This window comes from Triticum aestivum, chromosome 6B (genome assembly GCF_018294505.1).
Source record: "Triticum aestivum cultivar Chinese Spring chromosome 6B, IWGSC CS RefSeq v2.1, whole genome shotgun sequence".
Classification (NCBI taxonomy): Eukaryota; Viridiplantae; Streptophyta; class Magnoliopsida; order Poales; family Poaceae; genus Triticum; species Triticum aestivum.
Window position 1 is genome coordinate 547,759,748 of NC_057810.1, and position 20,283 is coordinate 547,780,030.

General features: G+C 46.6%; 1 protein-coding gene across 1 annotated transcript; it reads right to left on the minus strand.

Moving 5' to 3' along the window:
* Positions 1–15,077: 15,077 nt before the first annotated feature.
* Positions 15,078–18,018, minus strand: LOC123134391 (putative aminoacrylate hydrolase RutD). The gene is made up of 4 exons (XM_044553652.1): positions 16,956–18,018; positions 16,582–16,671; positions 15,671–15,738; positions 15,078–15,550 (listed from the first exon to the last, which is right to left on the minus strand). The coding sequence occupies exons 1-4, from the start codon at positions 17,685–17,687 to the stop codon at positions 15,409–15,411; spliced, it is 1,032 nt and encodes a 343-aa protein (XP_044409587.1). The 5' UTR covers positions 17,688–18,018; the 3' UTR covers positions 15,078–15,408.
* Between the last annotated feature and the right edge of the window lie 2,265 nt (positions 18,019–20,283).

Sequence of the window (20,283 nt, forward strand, 5' to 3'; positions counted from 1 at the left end):
TTGATGTATGTTGTCATCAATTACCAAAAAGGGGGAGATTGAAAGCAGAAGTGCTCCCTGGGTGGTTTTGGTAATTAATGTCAACATATCTCGTGTTGGACTAACACTTTTACCTAGTATGTTTCAGATAAGTTCAACAATGAAGTGGCATGGACTAAAGGATGTGGAACCCCTTCAAGATGCTAAGGACAAAGGATTGGCTCAAGCTTCAAGCACAAGACTCTACATTTTCTATTTTAGTGATCCAAGATCACATTGAGTCTATAGGAAAAGCCAATACTATCAAGAGGGGATGAGGTGTTGCTTAATGGCTTACTTGCTCAAAGTGCTTAGTGATATGCTCCAAAGCCCTCAACTACTTTCTCACATCCACATATGTCCTAAACCAAAAGTCTAACTCGGCCCCACCGATTCTTTCCATCTGGCGCCACCAAGTTCAGATGTCTTAGCCACTGCCACATACCCTAGGCAAATCGGTCTCACCGATAGGGATCTCGGTCTCACCGAGATGGGATTGTAATCTCTCTGTGTATGTCCATTACCAAAATCGGTCTCACCGAGTTTGAGCAATCGGTACTACCAAGATTACAATGCAAACTCTCTCGTTAACTTATTACCAAAATCGGTCCCACCGAGTTTGTGTAATCGGTCCTACCGAGTTTGCCTGACCAACTCTCTAGTTAGATTATTACCAAAATCGGTCTTACCGAGTTTGTGTAATCGGTCTCACCGAGATTATGTTATGCCCTAACCCTAACCATATTGGTCCTACCGAGTTGCATGTCGGTCCCACCAAAAATCCTAACGGTCACTAGATTTGCAGAATCAGTCAGACCGAGTTTCTCAATTCGGTCCTACCGAGATTGGTAAATTGTTTGTAACGGTTAGATTTTGTGTGGAGGCTATATATACCCCTCCACCTCCTCTTCATTCATGGAGAGAGCCATCAGAATGAACCTACACTTCCAACTTACATTTTTTGAGAGAGAACCACCTACTCATGTGTTGAGACCAAGATATTCCATTCCTACCATATGAATCTTGATCTCTAGCCTTCCCCAAGTTGCTTTCCACTCAAATCTTCTTTCCACCAAATCCAAATCCCGTGAGAGAGAGTTGAGTGTTGGGGAGACTATCATTTGAAGCACAAGAGCAAGGAGCTCATCATCAACACACCATTTGTTACTTCTTGGAGAGTGGTGTCTCCTAGATTGTCTAGGTGTCACTTGGGAGCCTCCGACAAGATTGTGGAGTTTAACCAAGGAGTTTGTAAGGGCAAGGAGATCGCCTACTTCGTGAAGATCTACCGCTAGTGAGGCAAGTCCTTCGTGGGCGACGGCCATGCTGGGATAGACAAGGTTGCTTCTTCGTGGACCCTTCTTGGGTGGAGCCCTCCGTGGACTCGCGCAGCCGTTGCCCTTCGTGGGTTGAAGTCTCCATCAACGTGGATGTACGATAGCACCACCTATCGGAACCATGGCTCAAAAATCACCGTGTCTTCAAATTGCGTTTGATCTCTCCAAACCCTTCCCTTTACATTGTTGCAAGTTGCATGCTTTACTATCCGCTGCTCATATACTCTTTGCATGCTTGCTTGATATGTATTGTGATTGTTAAACTTGTGCCAAAACTCCACTTAAACTTAAAGAATTTAAAAACTGCTACATTTAGCACCTAGTGTCTAATCACCCCCCCCCCTCTAGACACCTCTTCTCGATCCTTTCACTTGGATATGACCAAAAGTATTGCATACATGTATATTTGTGAGGTGATTTCTAATTCAAACTATGCAATAATTTATTTATGTCATCCAGGACAAAAATACTTCACAAACTTTTGTGTCGTGTCTAATTGCAGGTGTATGGGACATTCGTACAATCCACACATGAAGATAAGAGGAAAATATATGTTTATGTGTTGTTCAAAAAGTCCTCTCACGTCAATTTTGGGACAAAAGAAGATGGAGTCAAAGTCTCTCACGTTCTGGATTCAGATTCGGACTCCACAGACATACCTAACTCAAAACGCCAAGAACTCTTTCATACGGACTCCAAATTGGGTGATTCGTTTTTTGTTGGAAAGTAGATTTCGTGCACTTTCCAACCCAAAGGGAATCACCTTAAAATCCATCCAGAGCGTTGAGTTATCGATGAAACAATCTGACGCTGCAGCAGAATCCGAGTCAAACTACAAGTCCAAAGGTGTTGCATCACCTCCACTTGGGCCCATGAGCCTTGTATGACCTAGGGTTAGTTTTAGGCTGCCTTGGGACGTCCTCCCACCTCCTTGGCCGCCAACTCTTGCTCCTATATAAGTAGATCCATCTAGTAGCTTTTTCCTTGGGTTTTGTTTAGATTAAAAGTTCGCCATAGCTGCAACTTCGTGTACTTCATTTGTGTTCAACGATCAGACAAAGACGTCACAGAACTCCATCTTAATAAGTAAAGCTTTTATCTTATATTCGCAATATCCAGATTGCAATCTCAGTTTCTTGCTTGTTCTTCGTTTGCTCGTAGGAAATAGACCCTTGTGGTCAGGTTGATCGTGCTCCGGCGTGGCCAATAACCTCTCGGAGTTGGTTTAGCGATTGCTAAGGTGCGACGTCCTCGCACGTACGTAGTCGGATCGTCAAAGTCTACTCCTCCAAAACGATAATCACCATCTCATCGAAAGACGGGACACCTTTGCCTCTATTAAGTGGTATCAGTTTTCAGTTTGCTCGGTGAGAATTTCCAGTTATCCCTAGATTCGATTTATTTTCTTACCTATTGTCCAAGAAAAAACCACAAAAAAGTTAGATTTATTCCTTCTTTGTCCTAGCTAGTCTGAGCCTTTGCAATTTTCTTTTGATTGTTTGCATTATTGAATTATCGGTTGCCTCGCCATGTTGAGTTGCTGGTCTTAGTGTCTAGTTCCTTTAGAGTTTCGAGTTTTGTTCACATTAGTCACGCCGCCGCTGCATTATTATCCCTTCCACTGTCCACCATACCATCCATCAATTTCCACCATGTGCTACGCACTGTTCATTGTCATAATCGTAGTTGAGGTCATTCATATCTTCGCCTGATCCAATCTGCATCTTACCTAGTTTGTCTTGGAAAGAGGGACAAAAAAAGATAGAAAAAAGAGAGAGAAAAAAGAGAAAGAAAAAGAAAGAAAAAAAGAAAGAAAAAAAGAAAAAAGAAGAAAAAAGAAAAAGAAAAAAATGTGAGAAAAAAAAGAGAGAGGAAAAAAAATCTGATCTATCTAGAATCAATCTTGTACCTGAATTCAGATTGAAATCTGTTTTGCGCACTGTTCAGTAAAACAGGTGTATCTTCCTCATACAAAGTCCGTTTTGGCTCCATGAGTACTCAAATTAAAGCTAGCAACAAGCCGTATCTAAATAGTTGTGGAAGCTTGTTTAATATTTGACACCACAAAATCGGCTTCTAAAAAGGTCTTTTTGCCCTCCAAAGTTTCTAAACACAGATTGTTCCAGTTTTTCAGGTCAGTTTTAGAATTTTTTGACTCCTCATATCAAATCGAAATTGGATGCTTCTTTTTGCGTTTGAAAGCTTGAGTTAGTGCCATTATTGAGAACAATTATCAGAAAATTGGCACAGAATTTTCTGGAGGAAAGTTGGAGAGAAAGTTGTTAGTATATCCTGCTTAGTAGTTGTTTCACATCATTATCTTTATGGCCGTTGTGATCTTCACTTATATCTTGTTGTCCAGAGCTACTTTGTATCCTTTATTGATGCTAGTCGTGCTACGCCGTGACCTCATTAGTATTCTAGGCTCGCGCCTCTAGTCCAGTCTAGCCTAGGACCAGCACAGTACCGTCGTTGAGCGTTTATTCAACATTGCATCTCTGAATTGATTTTTGCTAATCTTTTGCTACCAAATATTTAAGCCTTCCAAACTCCACATATTTCTACACCGTGTATATGTACGTTCCCCTGGCAATCACTTTACTCAATCTTCGGAGTTATTTGATACTGTTGGTTGCCTGTTACCACCTGCTGCATGGTAAGAACTTGTAAGATATTGATATTTGCTATACTGTGAGCGTTTTACCACCACATCCTAGTAGTTCATAGGAACATTATTCTCGGATTTTGTTTCTTGTTTTCTACTAACTATGGCAGGTTTCGGAGTTGTTAGTTCTTGGGCTTCATCGATCGTGGGAGATTTTCCATCATCTAAGAAAATACAACAACCGTCACAAGAGGAGCAACAACATCAAAATGCACATGAGGTTAATGTTTCCATGCCACCATTTACGGGTTTCTTTAGGCTTGATTTATATATTGAATGGGAGTACGAAGTAAATGCTATATTTGCTTCCCACACTTTTGATGAGCATGGAAAATTTCAAGTTGTGGTTAGTACTTTCAGTAGCTTCACTTTAGTTTGGTGGAGTGAATATTGTCGGTTAAACCCTGATTATATACCTACTACTTGGGATGGTTTAAAACATGTCATGAGAGATAGATTCGTCGATGTTTATTATACTTGTGGCATGATTAAAAAATTAAAACATTTAAAACAAGGTAGTGACACCGTAACAAAATATTATGATGATTTACAAACTACCTTGTTGCACTCATTTTTAGAAGAAAGTGAAGAAGATTTTATGGATAGATTTTGGGAAGGATTAAACCATGATATTCGGGAGATACTAATTCCTGAAGAGTGTTATCCTATGGACCATTTGTTTCGTCTTGCTTGCAAAGCTGAACGGGAAATAAAACAAAGTGTTGCCCATAAGGAGAACAAGCGCACGGTGCACATTCCAACTATTGATACAGATGTTTTTTCAACTACTAGGCGTACTATGACAACCACATCTGTTGTTGCAAGGACTACATCATCTCCACCATGTGACACATCACCATCGAGGGTGCCTGCATCATTTGAGTTGGTCATAAGAGGTAATGACAAAGGTACATATTTTCCACTTTTCACATGAGAATGATGCATGCCTAGTTAACTTGAATAGATCATGTGTTGAGTTATCTATTGATTTAAGCACACCACTTATTTTAGAGACTCGTGTTACTGTCATGAATGCGTCATGTGATCAAACAACTGAAATATCGACAATTTTGAGTGCACCCATTAAATTAATTGTTGATGCAAAAGAACTAATGTTTAATCATTTTGATATGACCTCTAATCTTGGTGATAATTCTGTGTCAAATGACTTATTTCATCATCCTCCCCTTCTTGAAAACAAAGCCGTCCTCGGCGTTGATGATGAGGACATGACTACCTTGGATACGACCAAAAATATTGCATACATGCATATTTGTCAGGTGATTTCTAATGCAAACTATTCAATAATCTATTTATGTTATCCAGAACAAAAATACTTCACACACTTTTGTGTTTTGTCTAATTGCAGGTGTATGGGACATTTGTACAATCCACATATGAAGATAAGGGAAAAGGAGAAGTTTATGTTGTGTTCAAAAAGTCCTCTCACGTCACTTTTGGGCCAAGAGAAGATAGAGTCCAAGTCTTTCACGTTCTGGATTCAGATTCGGACTGCACAGACATACCTGACTTAAAACGCCAACAACTTTTTCATACGGACTCCGAATTGGGTGATTCTTTTTTTGTTGGAAACTAGATTTCGTGCTCTTTCCAATCCAATTGGATTCACCTTCAAATTCGTCCGGAGCGTTGAGTTACGGACGAAACAATCTGACGTTGCAGCAGAATCCGAGTCAAACTACAAGCCCAAAGGTGTTGCATCACCTCCACTTGGGCCCATGAGCCTTGTACGACCTAGGGTTAGTTTTAGGCTGCCTTGGGACGTTCTCCCACCTCCTTGGCCGCCACCCCTTACTCCTATATAAGTAGATCCATCTAGTAGCTTTTTCCTTGGGATTTGTTTAGTTAAAAGTTAGCCATTGCAACTTCGTGTACTTCGTTTGTGTCCAACGACCAGACCAAGACCGCTTCCGGATCCCCAACATTATAAATACTTCATATATATTTGCGATAGTCATATTGCTTTATCATATTCTTGCTTGTTCTTCGATTGCTTGCAGGAATAGACCTTCGTGGTCAGGCTGACCGTGCTTCCAGCATCGTCAGTAACCTCAGGAGATTGGTTTAGTGGTTGCTAAGGAGCAACGTCGTGCACGTTTGTAGTCGGATCGTCAAAGTCGTCTCCACCAAATCGATAGTTATCATCTCATCGAAAGATCGGGACACCCTCACCTCTATCAAGTGGTATCAGTTTTCAGGTTGCTCGGTGAGAATTTCCAGTTTTCCTAGATTAGATTTATTTTCTTACCTATTGTCCAAGAAAAAGCCACAAAAAAGATTTAGATCTATTCATCCTTGGTCCAAGCCAGTCTGAGCCTTTGCAATTTTCTTTTCATTGCTTGCATAGTTGAATTATCGGTTGCATCGTCGTGTTGAGTTGCTGGTCTTAGTGTCTAGTTTGTTTAGAGTTTCGAGTTCTGTTCACATTAGTCACGCCACCGCTGCATCATTATCTCTTCCGCTGTCCACCACCCATCCATCAATTTCCACCACGTGCTACCCACCATTCATTGTCATAATAATAGTTGAGATCGTTCACATCTTCGCTTGATCCAATCTGCATCTTATCTAGTTTGTTTAGGAAAGAGGGAGAAAAAAAGAGAGAGAAAAAAACGAGAAAAAAAAAGTCAGAGAAAAAAAGGAGAAATTTTTTTTAAAAAAAATCGGCACAAACTTTTTCAGAGGAAAGTTGGAGACAAAGTTGTTGATATATCCTGCTTGGCTGTTGTTTCACATCATTATCTTTACTGTCGTTGTGATCTTCACTTATATCTTGCTGTCCAGAGCTACTTAGTATCCTTCATTGATGCTAGTTGTGCTACGACGTGACCTCATTAGTGTTCTAGGCTCGCGTCTCTAGTTCGGTCTAGCCTAGGACCAGCACAGTACCTCGTTGAGCGTTTATTCGACATTGCATCTCTAAATTGATTATTGCTAATATTTTGCTACCATATATAGCCAACCCAGCTCCACATATTTCTACACCGTGTATACGTACGTTCCCCTGGCAATCGCTTTACACAATCTTCAGAGTTATTTGACACCGTTGGTTGCCTGTCACCACCTGTTGCTTGGTAAGAATTTGTAAGATATTGATATTTGCTTTACTGTGAGCGCTTTACCACCACACCCTAGTAGTTCATAGGAACATTATTCTTGAATTTTGTTTGTTGTTTCTACTAATCATGACAGGTTCCGAAGATAGAAGTTCTTGGACGACGGACACATCTTCACCATCACGAGAGTTGGGACAACACACACAAGCACATGGTCAGGTTATCTTTTTACCGTCATTTGAGGGTAGATTTAATCCTACTACATATCTAGCTTGGGAGCTTGAAGTAGAACAAGTTTTTAGTCACCATGACTTTTCTGAACTTGAGCGAGTGCGAGCAGCCACTAGAGCATTTACTGATTTTGCTTCTGTTTGGTGGAGTGTACATTGTAAGAAAAACATTGATAACCAACCCACAACTTGGAAAGTTTTGAAAGCTGTAATGAGACAACAATTTTTCCCTCCTTATTATCGTCGTGAATTGCTTCGCAAATTTGAACAATTTAAACAAGGCAACAACACTGTTCATGCTTACTACCAAGAGTTCAAATCTTATATGCATCATTGTGACATAGAAGAATCTGAGAATGATACAATGAATAGATTTTTTGGTGGTTTGAACCATGATATTCAGGCAAGATTTCAGTATATTCCTCGTTGCATTACTGGTATGTATGTCCGTGCTTGTACCTTTGAGAGACAGATAAAGGAGGATGCATTAGGTGACTACAACAACTACTATAGTTCATGCTCGCCAACGCCGGTGGGTTCCTCCATCATTGCACCTCGGATTATGAGCGCGGCATCATCTCAAGGGTATGGTACATTGTCAACGTCCGTACCTACATCAGCTACATCTTTGCCACAAGGTAACAGTAAAGGTATTGATGATATAACTTCACATGAGAATGATGCATGCCTAGTTAACTTGAATGCGTCATGTATTGAGTTACCTGTTGATTTGAGCACACCACCTATTTTAGAGAATCTTGTTACTGTCATGAATGCGTCATGTGATCAAACAACTGAAATATCAATAATTTTGAGTGCACCCATTGAATTAACTGTTGATGCAAAAGAACTAATGTTTAATCATTTTGATATGGCCTCCAATCTTGGTGATGATTCTGTGTCCAATGACTTATTGCATGTTTGCTTATTTAAGCATGTTGTAGCATGTAAATTTGATGCAAGTAAGGTTTAGAGACTCGTGTTACTGTCATGAATGCGTCATGTGATCAAACAACTGAAATATCGACAATTTTGAGTGCACCCATTAAATTAATTGTTGATGCAAAAGAACTAATGTTTAATCATTTTGATATGACCTCTAATCTTGGTGATAATTCTGTGTCAAATGACTTATTTCATGTTTGCTTATTTAAGCATGTTTTAGCATGTAAATTTGATTCAAGTAAGATTTATTCACCAATGTTGGGATGGTTTAATGATGAACATTGTCAATCCTTTGATATGAATAAGAGCTTCACTTCTTGCAATATTTTCATTCCTTCTAATATTTGTGATAATATTTTGGCTTTAATTTTATGAACTATGAAAGTTATTCATGTATACATGTGTCATATGTGCAAAAATTAAGGGAGGTAAAAATGGATGACATGTACATATACAACATGTACACCTCGTCTCTTTTGTTAGCCACATTTCATATTAAGCAACGCCGAGGACGGCTTTGTTTTCAAGAAGGGGAGGATGATGAAGACATGACTACCTTGGATATGACCAAACATATTGCATATATGTATATTTGTGAGGTGATTTCTAATGCAAACTATGCAATAATTTATTTATGTCATCCAGGACAAAAATACTTCACAAACTTTTGTGCCATATCTAATTGCAGGTGTATGGGACATTAGTACAATCCACATATGAAGATAAGGGAGAAAGAGATGTATACTTGTTGTTCAAAAAGTTCTCTCACGTCACTTTTGACCCAAGAGAAGATAGAGTCCAAGTCTCTCATGCTCTGGATTCGGATTCGGACTGCACAGACATACCTGACTCAAAACATCAATAACTTTTTCATCCGGACTCCGAATTGGGTGATTCTTTTTTTTGTTGGAAACTAGATTTCGTGCACTTTCCAATCCAATTGGATTCACCTTCAAATTTGTTCCGAGCGCTGAGTTATGGATGAAACAATCTGATGATGCAGCACAATCCGAGTCAAACTACAAGTCCAAAGGTGTTACGTCACCTCCACTTGGGCCCATTGGCCTTGTACGACCTAGGGTTAGTTTTAGGATGCCTTGGGATGTCCTCCCACCTCCTTGGCCGTCCCTCTTGCTCATATATAAGTAGATCCATCTAGTAGCTTTTTCTTTGGGATTTGTTTAGTTAAAAGTTAGCCAATGCAACTTCTTGTACTTCGTTTGTGTCCAACGACTAGACCAAGACCACTTTCGGATCCCCACCATTATCAATACTTCATCCATACTCGCAATATTCAGATTGATTTATCATACTCTTGCTTGTTCTTCGATTGCTTGCAGGAATAGACCTCCATGGTCAGGTTGATCGTGCTCCGGTGTGGTCAATAACCTCTCGGGGTTGGTTTAGCGATTGCATGTTTGTAGTCAGATCGTCAAAGTCGACTCCACCAAATCAATAGTTATCATCTCATCAAAAGATCGGGACACCTCTGCCTCTATCAAGTGGTATCAGAGCATGAGGACATTATATATATGGAGGGGAGCGCCACACAGACATACACAACATTGTCTTAGCCGTGTGTGGTGCCCCCGTCCACCGTTTACTCCCTCGGTCATATTTTCGTAGTGCTTAGGTGAAGCCCTGCGGAGATCACATCACCGTCATCATGCATGTCATGCTGCCAGAACTCATCTACTACCTCACCGTCTTGCTGGATCAAGAAGGCGGATGACGTCACCAAGCTAAACGTGTCCCGAACGCAGAGGTGTCGTCTGCTCGGTACTAGATTGGTTGGAGCACGAAGAAAGTTCAACTACATCAACCGCGTTGTGAAATGCTTCTGCTTATGATCTACGAGGGTACGTAGACATACTCTCCCCCTCTCGTTGATATGCATCTCCATTGATAGATCTTTGTGTGTGCGTATATTTTTTGTTTTCCATGAAATGTTTCCCAACAGCCGCCACGGGCCCGGCCGGCTCCGCTGGTCCGGCTCTTGGCGTGAGGACCCGCGCTCGGGACGGTGTGCATCGTCAAAGCACGTGCTACTCTTCCGACGAGTATGTGTGCGATGTGTCGACATCTACGCCATCACCCATCCCCACCTCCGCTCGCGCTAGCCTTCAGGATCCCAACTGGCTCGCAGTGATGCAGGAGGAGTTTGACGCCTTGCAGCGCAACCATGTGGCATCTTGTTCCGTGACCCCCTCGTGCCAATCATCACTGGCAAGTGGGTGTTCCGCCACAAGACACGCCCGAACGATTCTCTTGAGCGCTACAAGGCTCGATAGGTGGTTCATGGTTTTCGGCAACGTGCTGGAGTGGACTTCACCGACACTTTCACTCCGGTACCAAGCACGATCCACACCGTGCTTCAGTTGGCGATCTCGCGAGCCTGGCTTTCGCTTTAGTTGGATGTCTCCAATGCCTTCTTGCATTGTCATCTTGTCGAGTGGGTGTTATGTGATCAGCCCACTGGCTTCATCGACGCCGAGCATCCAGACTTCGTGTGCTTGCTCTCTCGTTCTCGTTACGGGTTGAAGTAGGCGCCACGGGCTTGGTACCAACGTATCACCGCCTTCCTGCAGTCTCTGGGCTTTCAGTCCACTCGCTCTGATGCCTCACTCTTTGTGTATCATCAGGGATCTGACATTGCATATATGTTGCTCTACGTCGACGACATCATCCTCATGGCGTCTGCCCCCGAGCTCCTTCAGCGGACCATGGCTCGTCTTCGTGATGAGTTCACCCTCAAGGACTTGGGGCCTCTACACTACTTCCTCGGCATTGAGGTGGTTCGTCGGGCTGACGACTTCTTTCTGCATCAGCAGAAGTACGCCCACGAGCTTCTGGAGCACGCTGGTATGCTTAACTACAAATCGGCACCCACTCCTGTCGACATGAAGGCGAAGGTCTCTACCCTGGAGGGGTCTCTCGCGTCCGATGCAGTGTTTTATCGCTCCATTGTTGGTGCCTTACAGTACCTGACGCTGACACGCCCGGACCTGCAGTACGTTGTCCAGCAGGTGTGCCTCCACATGCACTCCCCGCGGGACTCTCATTGGACCTTGGTGAAGTGTATTCGTCGTTACATACGCGACACTATGTCCTTGGGACTCACCCTGACGGCCTCCACCTCCACCGACCTCGTCGCCTACTTAGACGCCGATTGGGCAGGCTGCCCCGACACCCGACGCTCTACGTCCGGCTATTGCGTCTACCTTGGGCCCTCGTTGATCTCTTGGTCATCCAAGCGACAGCCCACGGTCTCCCGCTCCAGCGCTGAGGCAGAGTATCGGGCCGTGGCGGAATGCTCTTGGATCCATCAGCTGCTCCAGGAGTTGCTTTGTGATGTTCACCAGGCCACACTTGTCTACTATGACAATGTCAGCACGGTCTACCTCTCCGCCAACCCGGTGCACCATTATCGTACGGAGCATATTGAGATTCATATTCACTTTGTTCTTGAGTTGCACTTGGCCGTGTTCGAATTCTCCAAGTTCCGATGACGCAACAGTTTGCTGACGTGATGACTAAGGGATTACCTATTCCCGTCTGCGGGGAGTTTCGGTCCAGTCTCTGTGTCTCCGACGACTCTTCGACTAGGGGGGTGTTGAATATATGTGTTGCATGTATATGTGTATATCCTGGCCCACCTCCTAGTCTTGTATAGTTGAGGTTGTGGCTCACTTGTACTCTTTATATACGTGCACCTACACCTGATCAATACATCAAGTATTGCATTGCCAAACCGTTCTCCTACAGAATATATATATGGGTGTATGCTCTTCATATTTGTTCATACTTATGTTGTAGCTAGTGTAGGCGCTGGATGAAGGTTCATTTCCTTCCAGGAAGTGGATCCTCTAACATTAAGGAGGGAAGTCACCTAAGCTACAGTGTAATCTAGTGTAAAACAAAGAAGGAAAGTCGGGATCACTGTAGCGAATAATGTATCTATCTACTGTAGCATGTTATGTACGTGGTTACTGTTCAGGTAAATTAATTTTAAATTAATTTTATTGCATCGGAATTTTGTTTGTATGTAATTTTTGTAAATGTATATAGTAGATTTGTAATTTGCAAATTAATTCAAATTACTTTAGCCTTAATCATATGGATATGAAGGAGGAAAGTTAGGAACTTGTAGCTTAGGTGACTTCTCTTCTTCATGTTAGAGAATCCACTTCCCTCCTTCCATGCTTCTTCTGGCTGAAGTAAATCATGGTCCATTAGACGAGTATTAAGTTATGCAAACATTTGGGATCATCCGAAGGACCGCAGCACGGCATCAACCGCTTTGTTCGCTTGACGCGTGTCCTGGTGGGACCCATGGTAGTTCCATCCTCACCTTATCCCCGTCATCAAGAATAGCTCAACCATTCTTCACCTTGACCGCACGCAGCGGCCTCTCCACATCCCGCGAGGCCAACCACCACATCCACTCCTTCAGGCGCATCATCCTCTTGCTCGCCGGTGAGCTCCGTCATGACACACATTTCCCCCGGATGCAGCATGTGAGCCAAGGCGCAGCTCCCTGTGCATCCCTCATCGAGATCCACATCAAGTCGTCCACGACGCCATTGCTGCAAAAGAGGCCCATCTTCTGCAACGTGTGAGCGGTGTGCTACTCTGACATGCTTCTGCAACAATGGATGGGGTGCTACTCCGGCATCTTTCTGCTCTATTGTGGTGAGCGGCGACGTGCTCAGCGCAAAAGGGATTTTGTTGCGGTCACAACAGAGCCCAAGTTTCGATTGCAATAACTGCAACACAAGCGGTGTTGCGATGGCGCCAACGGCGAGCGGTAGCTGATTTTGGGGATATTGTTGCGATTGCACCAAAGGCTTTATTTCAGAAGGAAGAAAACGATTCGGATATATTGCAAAGAGAAGGGGGAAACGGCTCGGAGCGATTGCAACAGGACTCTTGTTACAGAGAAGCGAGCGCGACACTAGACTTGTTGCAAAGGCTGATGCTGCACGTGGGATAGATCGGACGGCTAACATTAGCATCCGAGGGACGCGTAGCGCTGCGCCTTAAGTTAGCAGCACAAACTGCATGAAGAAAAAAAAAACGCAAGGACCACGGTCCCTGTACATATACGTTGCGTTACGTGCCCAGCCTAGCTGCTAGGAGTACTTGTACGTATACGTTGCGGTCCCTTGGATCGGACGGACGACGCAAGCCCTCCTGCGCCGTGCCGTGCGAGACTTGAAGCGTGAGCGTGTGAGCTCACGCATGGACCAGCCTAGCCGCTACTCGCAGCACTGCTCACTGATTGATTCAACGACACAAGTCAAATGTCGATCGAGCGCAGTGCAGCACTGCACCAGCAGATCCATTTGTTCTGTCCGTAGTATAAGTAGGAGTAGAGTGAGCACGTACACCGCCATGGGAATGGAATATATGATGCGCTCGTACGCGTACCGCCGTATATATGTACCAGGCTTGAACTTTGATGAAGAGCGGCCACTCCACATTAACTTCAGGGATATATAACCAGGAAGGTACGCAGTACAGCTCAAGCTCGAGAGAGCTTCAGCTAGATCCTGTTTCTCTCTGCGTTTTTGACGAACTCCATCCGAGCATGCATACATTACAGATAGCTTAATAACTGTAAACTGTACGGCATGAGGCGAGATGAGACGATCGGTAGATCTCGGCGTGCAGTTCAACTTCAATCACCGCGTGCTCTCCCTCTCCTGGGGTTTGGCGCGTGCATGAGCTGGCTGCTAGTCCCCAGCCCCAGTCCCAGGGCAGGCCACCGCTGCTGCACGAGCCGGCGCGCAGGTCGCCGTGGTCGACGTCCCGGCGGATCGAGATGCGGCGATCGCGCCGAAAAGGCGAGCACACGTCCTGCGCCAGAGCGCGGACCCGGGCGCGCGCCGGCGCCTTCCGGGCCGGCTACGTCCTCGGCCAGACGCTCTGGCATGGCAGCTAGCCACAGTAATCACGTCGATCAGTTCACACATGGACGGCAGGAGGAGCAGGAGCTCCAGCCAGCTGCGCGTGGTCCAGTGGCGCTCGCGTCGAGCTGTTTGACTCGGCCCTAAGCCGAAGATCCTACGCGCGGTTTCCATCTGCCTCCTCCTCCGGAGAGCACAGTTTTCTTTTTCTTGTGAGTTGGGGAGTACACTCTGTTGGTTTCTCTCCCGGGCAGGCATGGCATGTAGATGCGGGAGTACCATTGGGCTGGCGAATTTACGAGCCGTGTGCCAGCTCGTGTCGTGTCGGGCCCCTGCCCGAGGACCGGTACCACGCACCGGCAGGGGGCGTGCGCGTACGCGCAGCGTGCACGCGGTGCGGTCCGTCGTCCGGCGACGCGACGGAGCGAGGAGGCGCGCGTAGGGCAGGCAGGGTGGAAAACTGTCCCGGACGGCCCAACATCGGATGCTCCTCCAGCCCGACGTAGCGTCGTCATGCACAGCACTGTTGGTGGTGCGCTGGTGGACCGTACGATCGACCTAAGAATCCCACCGCCCCACGATCGAGACCGCCTGCTCGGGACGATCTGACTGGTGAGGTTACCCGTTCCTGTGCCTGATACGGATAGTCCACTCCACGAAGCGCGGGGCCCCGCTCGTTTGTCTTGCGCGCGCGCGAGAGCCCCCTTTTCCGGAAGGCGTTTCGAGGTTAGGGTTTCTCGTGGAAACCAAACGAACGCCAGATCCGGTCCAACGAGGAGCGTGTGTGTGCGCGCTCTGTGTTGTGGCTGTGCATGCCCACACCCCCAACGAGCAGCATCATCATCCACGACTGTGTTGTACCGTTTCCTCGTCGGCAACAACAAGAACAAGAAAAGTAGCACCGCAATCGCGTCCACAAAAGTCATGTAGTAGCATCAAAGCAAACAGTAACCAGGAACAGGAGGAAATAAAACGCCATCACGCCATATCGAGCGTGGCGTCAACTCATCACTTAATAATCTGCAGGGCGCCGGAATGTGGCCAGTGGTACGTAGTAGTAGTAGTAATGGCTAGCTTCGCATCCATGGGTTGACCTCTCCAGGCAATCATGCATGCGGTGCGGTGTTGCAGACGAACCAACGTTGACAGGCTACCTGCTTTGCTTTGCTTTGCTTGCAAATAATTATCCTCCTCTGGAACGGACGAGATAGTGGCGCAGTGATCGACTCAACTGGTGGCTTGGTTTTCCTGGGAGTTGACGTAGGCGAGGAACCTGCCGAGCTGGCGGTTGTAGGCGCAGGGGCGCTCCAGGTGGAGCAGGTGCCCGGCCTTGGGGATGCCCTGCAGGTAGCAGTTCTCGCCCAGCTGCCTGCAAATGCAGATGCACCGTCAGCTTTGTTTAGCCGAGTTAATTTGCTCATGGTCATAGTCCTACTAGCAATTTTTTTCATGTATGCATGAACTGGAATGCGTGTGCGTAGAAGCTTACTCTTTCATCTTCTTGGCCAGCTCTATGTCGAAAAGCTTGTCCTCCTCGCCCCAGATCAGCATTATCTTCTGCAACCACGCCAGCAATTCAGTTTTATTTTCAGAAAAGAATAGTTCCATGCTTTTTTATGGATAAACCAAATTCAGCAGCATTTCTTCCTCGAAAAAACCAAATTCAGCGCTAGGTTGCACAAGCAGCAAGTGGTGGCCTAGCTTAGTTTTTTTTTAGACATGCCAAGCTTAGATTAAGGGCCCAAGTACTCGGCCCATCTCAGTTTTAGAGCCCACGAGCAGCACAGATTTAAAGCCCATAACCGAGCATTACCGAAGAAACCCTCCTTGGAATAGAGACCATTATTACCTCAAAAAAAATGGAATAGAGACCATTAGTTTCTCAAAAAAAAAAAAAGGAATAGAGACCATTTTGTTCTTCTAACAAAAACTGAACAGACCATTTTGCATGCCAACAAACACGGACGCAGTTGGTTTCAAACAAGAGAAAACACGGACGCAGTCCCTAAAGAAATGGAGCTAACAGTCATTCCTATCTTCAGTCCCTGACTGCCAGTAAGTCACAAGCATTGCCCATACATATATGTACTTGGTCAACGGTAGGTTGCCTAACGGGAGCAAAGTCGCTAATTACAGAGGCAACTCATTGATATAGTGACATGCTTAAAGAAAAGTTTGCATGGTTCCTAGATGAGCAGAAACTGCCATGCCATGCATATAAAGCTGTGATGATGGTGCCATATTTGCAATTTGGCAGTCACGCTCACTAGAAACTAGGCAACTGCTTTCGTTTCAGTCAGGCCTTTGTAAGACAGGTTTGGTGAACAGAACAATATAGGTAGGAGTGTTATTAAGTAGGTGTTGCTTGGTTTGACTTAAACAAAGGCACTGCTTACTTACCTGCTGGAAAGTCGGTATCTTTGCATCCATGTTGCTGTCTAGCAACCCCTGCAGCAGCTCCAGCCTCTCCTTCCTATTCGTGAACATCGCCTACTCATCACCAAAGCAAAACACATGTACGTGCATTAGTTAACCACCCAAATTACGCCAACCAACACTGCATTTCCCAGACAAACAGAAAACACTATGTGTGTTATTTCTAAACATGAGAAATTTCAAGTTACAACAATTCAAGAAAATCAGCATTTAATTAATAAGAAAGAAAAGGAACTACTACTATGTCAATTCCAAAAATTAGCATTCACATTTACTAATAAACAGTTCCAAATTACTTAACATTAGAGTTCTAGACATAGGTGTGCTAACTTGATTACCTTGAGGTAGTCCTTGTACATCCTGTCCGGGAACCACATCTTCCGGTACATGGAGACGGAGAAGAGCGCTTTGAGCCCCTGGAGCGTCTCCGGCATGAGCAGCTCCGCGGAGGACCCTGCGCCGAGCCGCTCCATGGTCTCCCTGTTCACGGCGTCCGTCATGGCCACCACGGACCCGGACACGGCCAGCGACCGCACCAGGTCCGGCCGCGCCTCCGCCAGCTTGAACGCCACCATGCCACCGTAGCTGAACCCGACCACGTCGCAGCGCGCCACGCCGAGCCGCGCCAGCGCCGCCGCCACGCACCGCGCCTGGAACTCCGGGGTCCGGTCGGCGCTGTCCGTCGTGGACGACTTGCCGAAGAAGAGCAGGTCCGGGATGTACACGTTGTAGCGCGACACCAGCACGCCGAAGTTGAACTGGAACGTCACGTTGCCCTCGGCGGCGAAGCCGTGGATGAGGACCACGTTGGGCTTGGACTCGGGGCCCTTCCTCCTGCTCCCACGACGGCCGCCTGATGGCTTCTTGGCGGCGGCGGCGTCTTCCCCTGCGGCGACGGCGGCGCTGGCATCGTGCGGGCTGATGGTGGTTCCTTTCTTGCCGGCGTGGTGCTTGGGAGCCCAGACGTGCATGGTTGTGCCCGGCTCCAGCTCGACGTCGATGGGGCGGAGCCCGGCCAGCCTCATCATCCCCGTCAGCAGCGGCTTCTGCGCCTCGATCAAGTTCACCATCTTCCCTGTGACCTTGCCGTGCCTACGTGCGTGGGCGGCTGTAGTGTGCTAGCACGTGCACGTTGCGGCTCAAGTGTTTGAACTCGGAGCAGTGGCCGGGCTTGTATTAGTAGGGGGGACGCCGGAGGAGCAGGGGTCAGCTGTGACCTGTGAGAACGCGACGACGGGCGTTGTAACGACCGGTGACGTCGACGGCGGCTACTGACGGCGACCGGCCTGAGGACGGGTGGGAGTTGGGTGGCGATCGTGGGAGGGATAGGGCAGCAGCAAGAAGCGATCCAACGGGAACAGAGAAGGAACAGGGGGCGGGTTTAGTGGGGTTTAGTGATCTACCACAATCCACACATGCGCGTACGTTTAGCTTCGATTGGTGGCTTGGCGCAACAAACCCATCCTACTACTGTGACGCGCCGGCTGCTTCTCAAGCATTTCTCCACACTTTGGACATAATTTTTTTAGGACCCAATAACTGTCGCTCGATCGCCATCGCCAAGGAGCTGAGCAGCTCCTAGCGACCCTTTCTGGCCGTTTGCCAGGGGGCAGGCCAGGGCGAGCCCCGATTGACCCAAAAAAGACCAATTAAACAGTTTTTTTGTTTGAAAAATGCCACGTTAAACTTTAAAACGAAAAAAGTCGAGTGATCTGACATTTTTGACATGCTAAACTTTAAAACTGCCATCTTCTAGATATAAATGACATTGGCCAAAAAATACGCACAAATTTATAAAAATGGCACGTTTTGAAAAATTACTAAAATTGTCATGCTACTTTATAAAAACTGCCATCCTCTAGATAAGATTTTTGTTTCTTTAAGACAAACTTTCGATCTATTCATAATCTGTCACGATAGTACAAAGAACACCATATATAAGTAACAAAAAACTATAACCAGATCTATGGACCAACTAGCGATGATTACAAACGTTGGAATAAACTAAAGACGCGTTGTCCTCATCCACTTTTGTGATAGTAACAAAAAGCTATAACCATATCTAGAGTTATTTACCCAAAACCACCACACTTGGGGCTAGGGTAACAACTTGATACCAGATTTGAGCCAAGTCACAAAGAACCACCAGTTATGAGCCTAATGCGTAACGCGGAGCACTGATGCTGGAATTTGGTCGCCAAAACAGCAAAACCGACAGGTGGGTCCCGCCTGTCGGGCCGACGTGGCAAAGACTAATCCAAGTCAAAGTTTGACCCGCTGAGGTGGACGGGGGACCCATCAGTCAGCCACTCATCCTCTTATGCTCCTTTTATCTTCTTCTTCCTCCTCTGTTACTCTGCCCTGCGATGGCTGATTCGGAGCAGAGGCAAGCATGCGGGCGCGTCGGCGGGAGATGGACTTCGAGAGGAAAGGGAGGAGACGCGGAAGGGCCCGCCGGCGGCGGCCGCGCCGGCAGTAAGATGCTAGGGTGTCCAGCAGCGTTGACGGCGGCGAGCTGCGCGGTGGCGGAGCTCGGGCTTGCATGAGCGCCGAGTTACAGCTTGCAAGCGAGCGAGCTAAGCAGCTAGATGGCATCGTTGGAGCTCCATGGTCTCAGTATAGTGCTCACGCATAATCAATTTGTGCTCAAACAACGACGGCAGAGAGGCACGACGGCCGGAGCTCTCCGGCATGGCGAAGGAATTAGTTACCGAACAAATTCGACAACGGGAGAAAGGGGTAAAAGGAGAGGAGCTCATGGCGATTCAGGTGAGCAGGCCGGCGAGGTCAGGGGTGCTCTGAAGGTGTTGAATTCGACGGCAACGGCCGGCGGCTCCGAGGTTGAAGACGCGGTCGATTCGGTCGTTCTGCGGCTTCTTCGCTTGTTTTTGTCGTCAAGGATGACCAGAGTGACGAGGCAAAGCTCTAGGACACCATGTCTCGGCGAAACTATGGTGGTGACCACGCTAGTGCGGAGCGGCGTCGACAGCCAGCTATCGGACGGCAGCGGGAAGGGGGCTGGAGGATGGGAGCGAGCTCCACACGAAGGGAAAGAGAGAGGAGGATCTGGACGCCGAGCTAGGCTACGCCTAGCTTGAGAAAGGGCTCGGCTGCCATGGCCATGGACCTCCCAGTTCGCATGGGCTCGACCGCTCACAAGCTGCTCGATGCAATGCTCCATAGAAATAAAGATGGGATGAAGATGACCATGTAGTCAACGACAGGCGGGGCCTGCATCTCATCTGCCACCTCAGCTGGTCAATGTTTTTTTTTGTGCTTGGTCTTTGCCACGTCAGCTCGCCAGGTGGGACCCACCTGTCGGTTTTGCTGTTTTCGCGATCAAATTCCAGCATCAGTGCTCTGCGTTACGCATTAGGCGCAGTTTCGGTGGTTTTTTGTGACCTGGCTCAAATCTGGTACCAAACTGTTACCCTAACCCCAAGTGTGGTGATTTTGAGTAAATAACTCCCATATCTATGGACCAAATTGTCATGTTAATGGACATGCAAACCTATCACAAAATTCACGGGTTCGGGTTTGACCCGCACCTCGTGTAAGAGGGCAATGGGTAAACCTTAGGTCCGTTCCTCTTTTCTCTGATGCATGGTGCCGTGGACGACTTGGGGACTGGTGTGGAGAGGAGAGCAACGGTTAATGGTAGAGAAG

Excerpts from the sequence above, each read along its gene's own strand:
- LOC123134391 (XM_044553652.1), bottom strand. The coding sequence starts at position 17,687 with ATGGTGAACTTGATCGAGGCGCAGAAGCCGCTGCTGACGGGGATGATG. Across the intron at positions 16,672-16,955 it reads TGTACAAGGACTACCTCAAG|GCGATGTTCACGAATAGGAA; the intron begins GTAATCAAGTTA and ends GGTGATGAGTAG. Across the intron at positions 15,551-15,670 it reads CTGGCCAAGAAGATGAAAGA|GCAGCTGGGCGAGAACTGCT; the intron begins GTAAGCTTCTAC and ends CTGCATTTGCAG.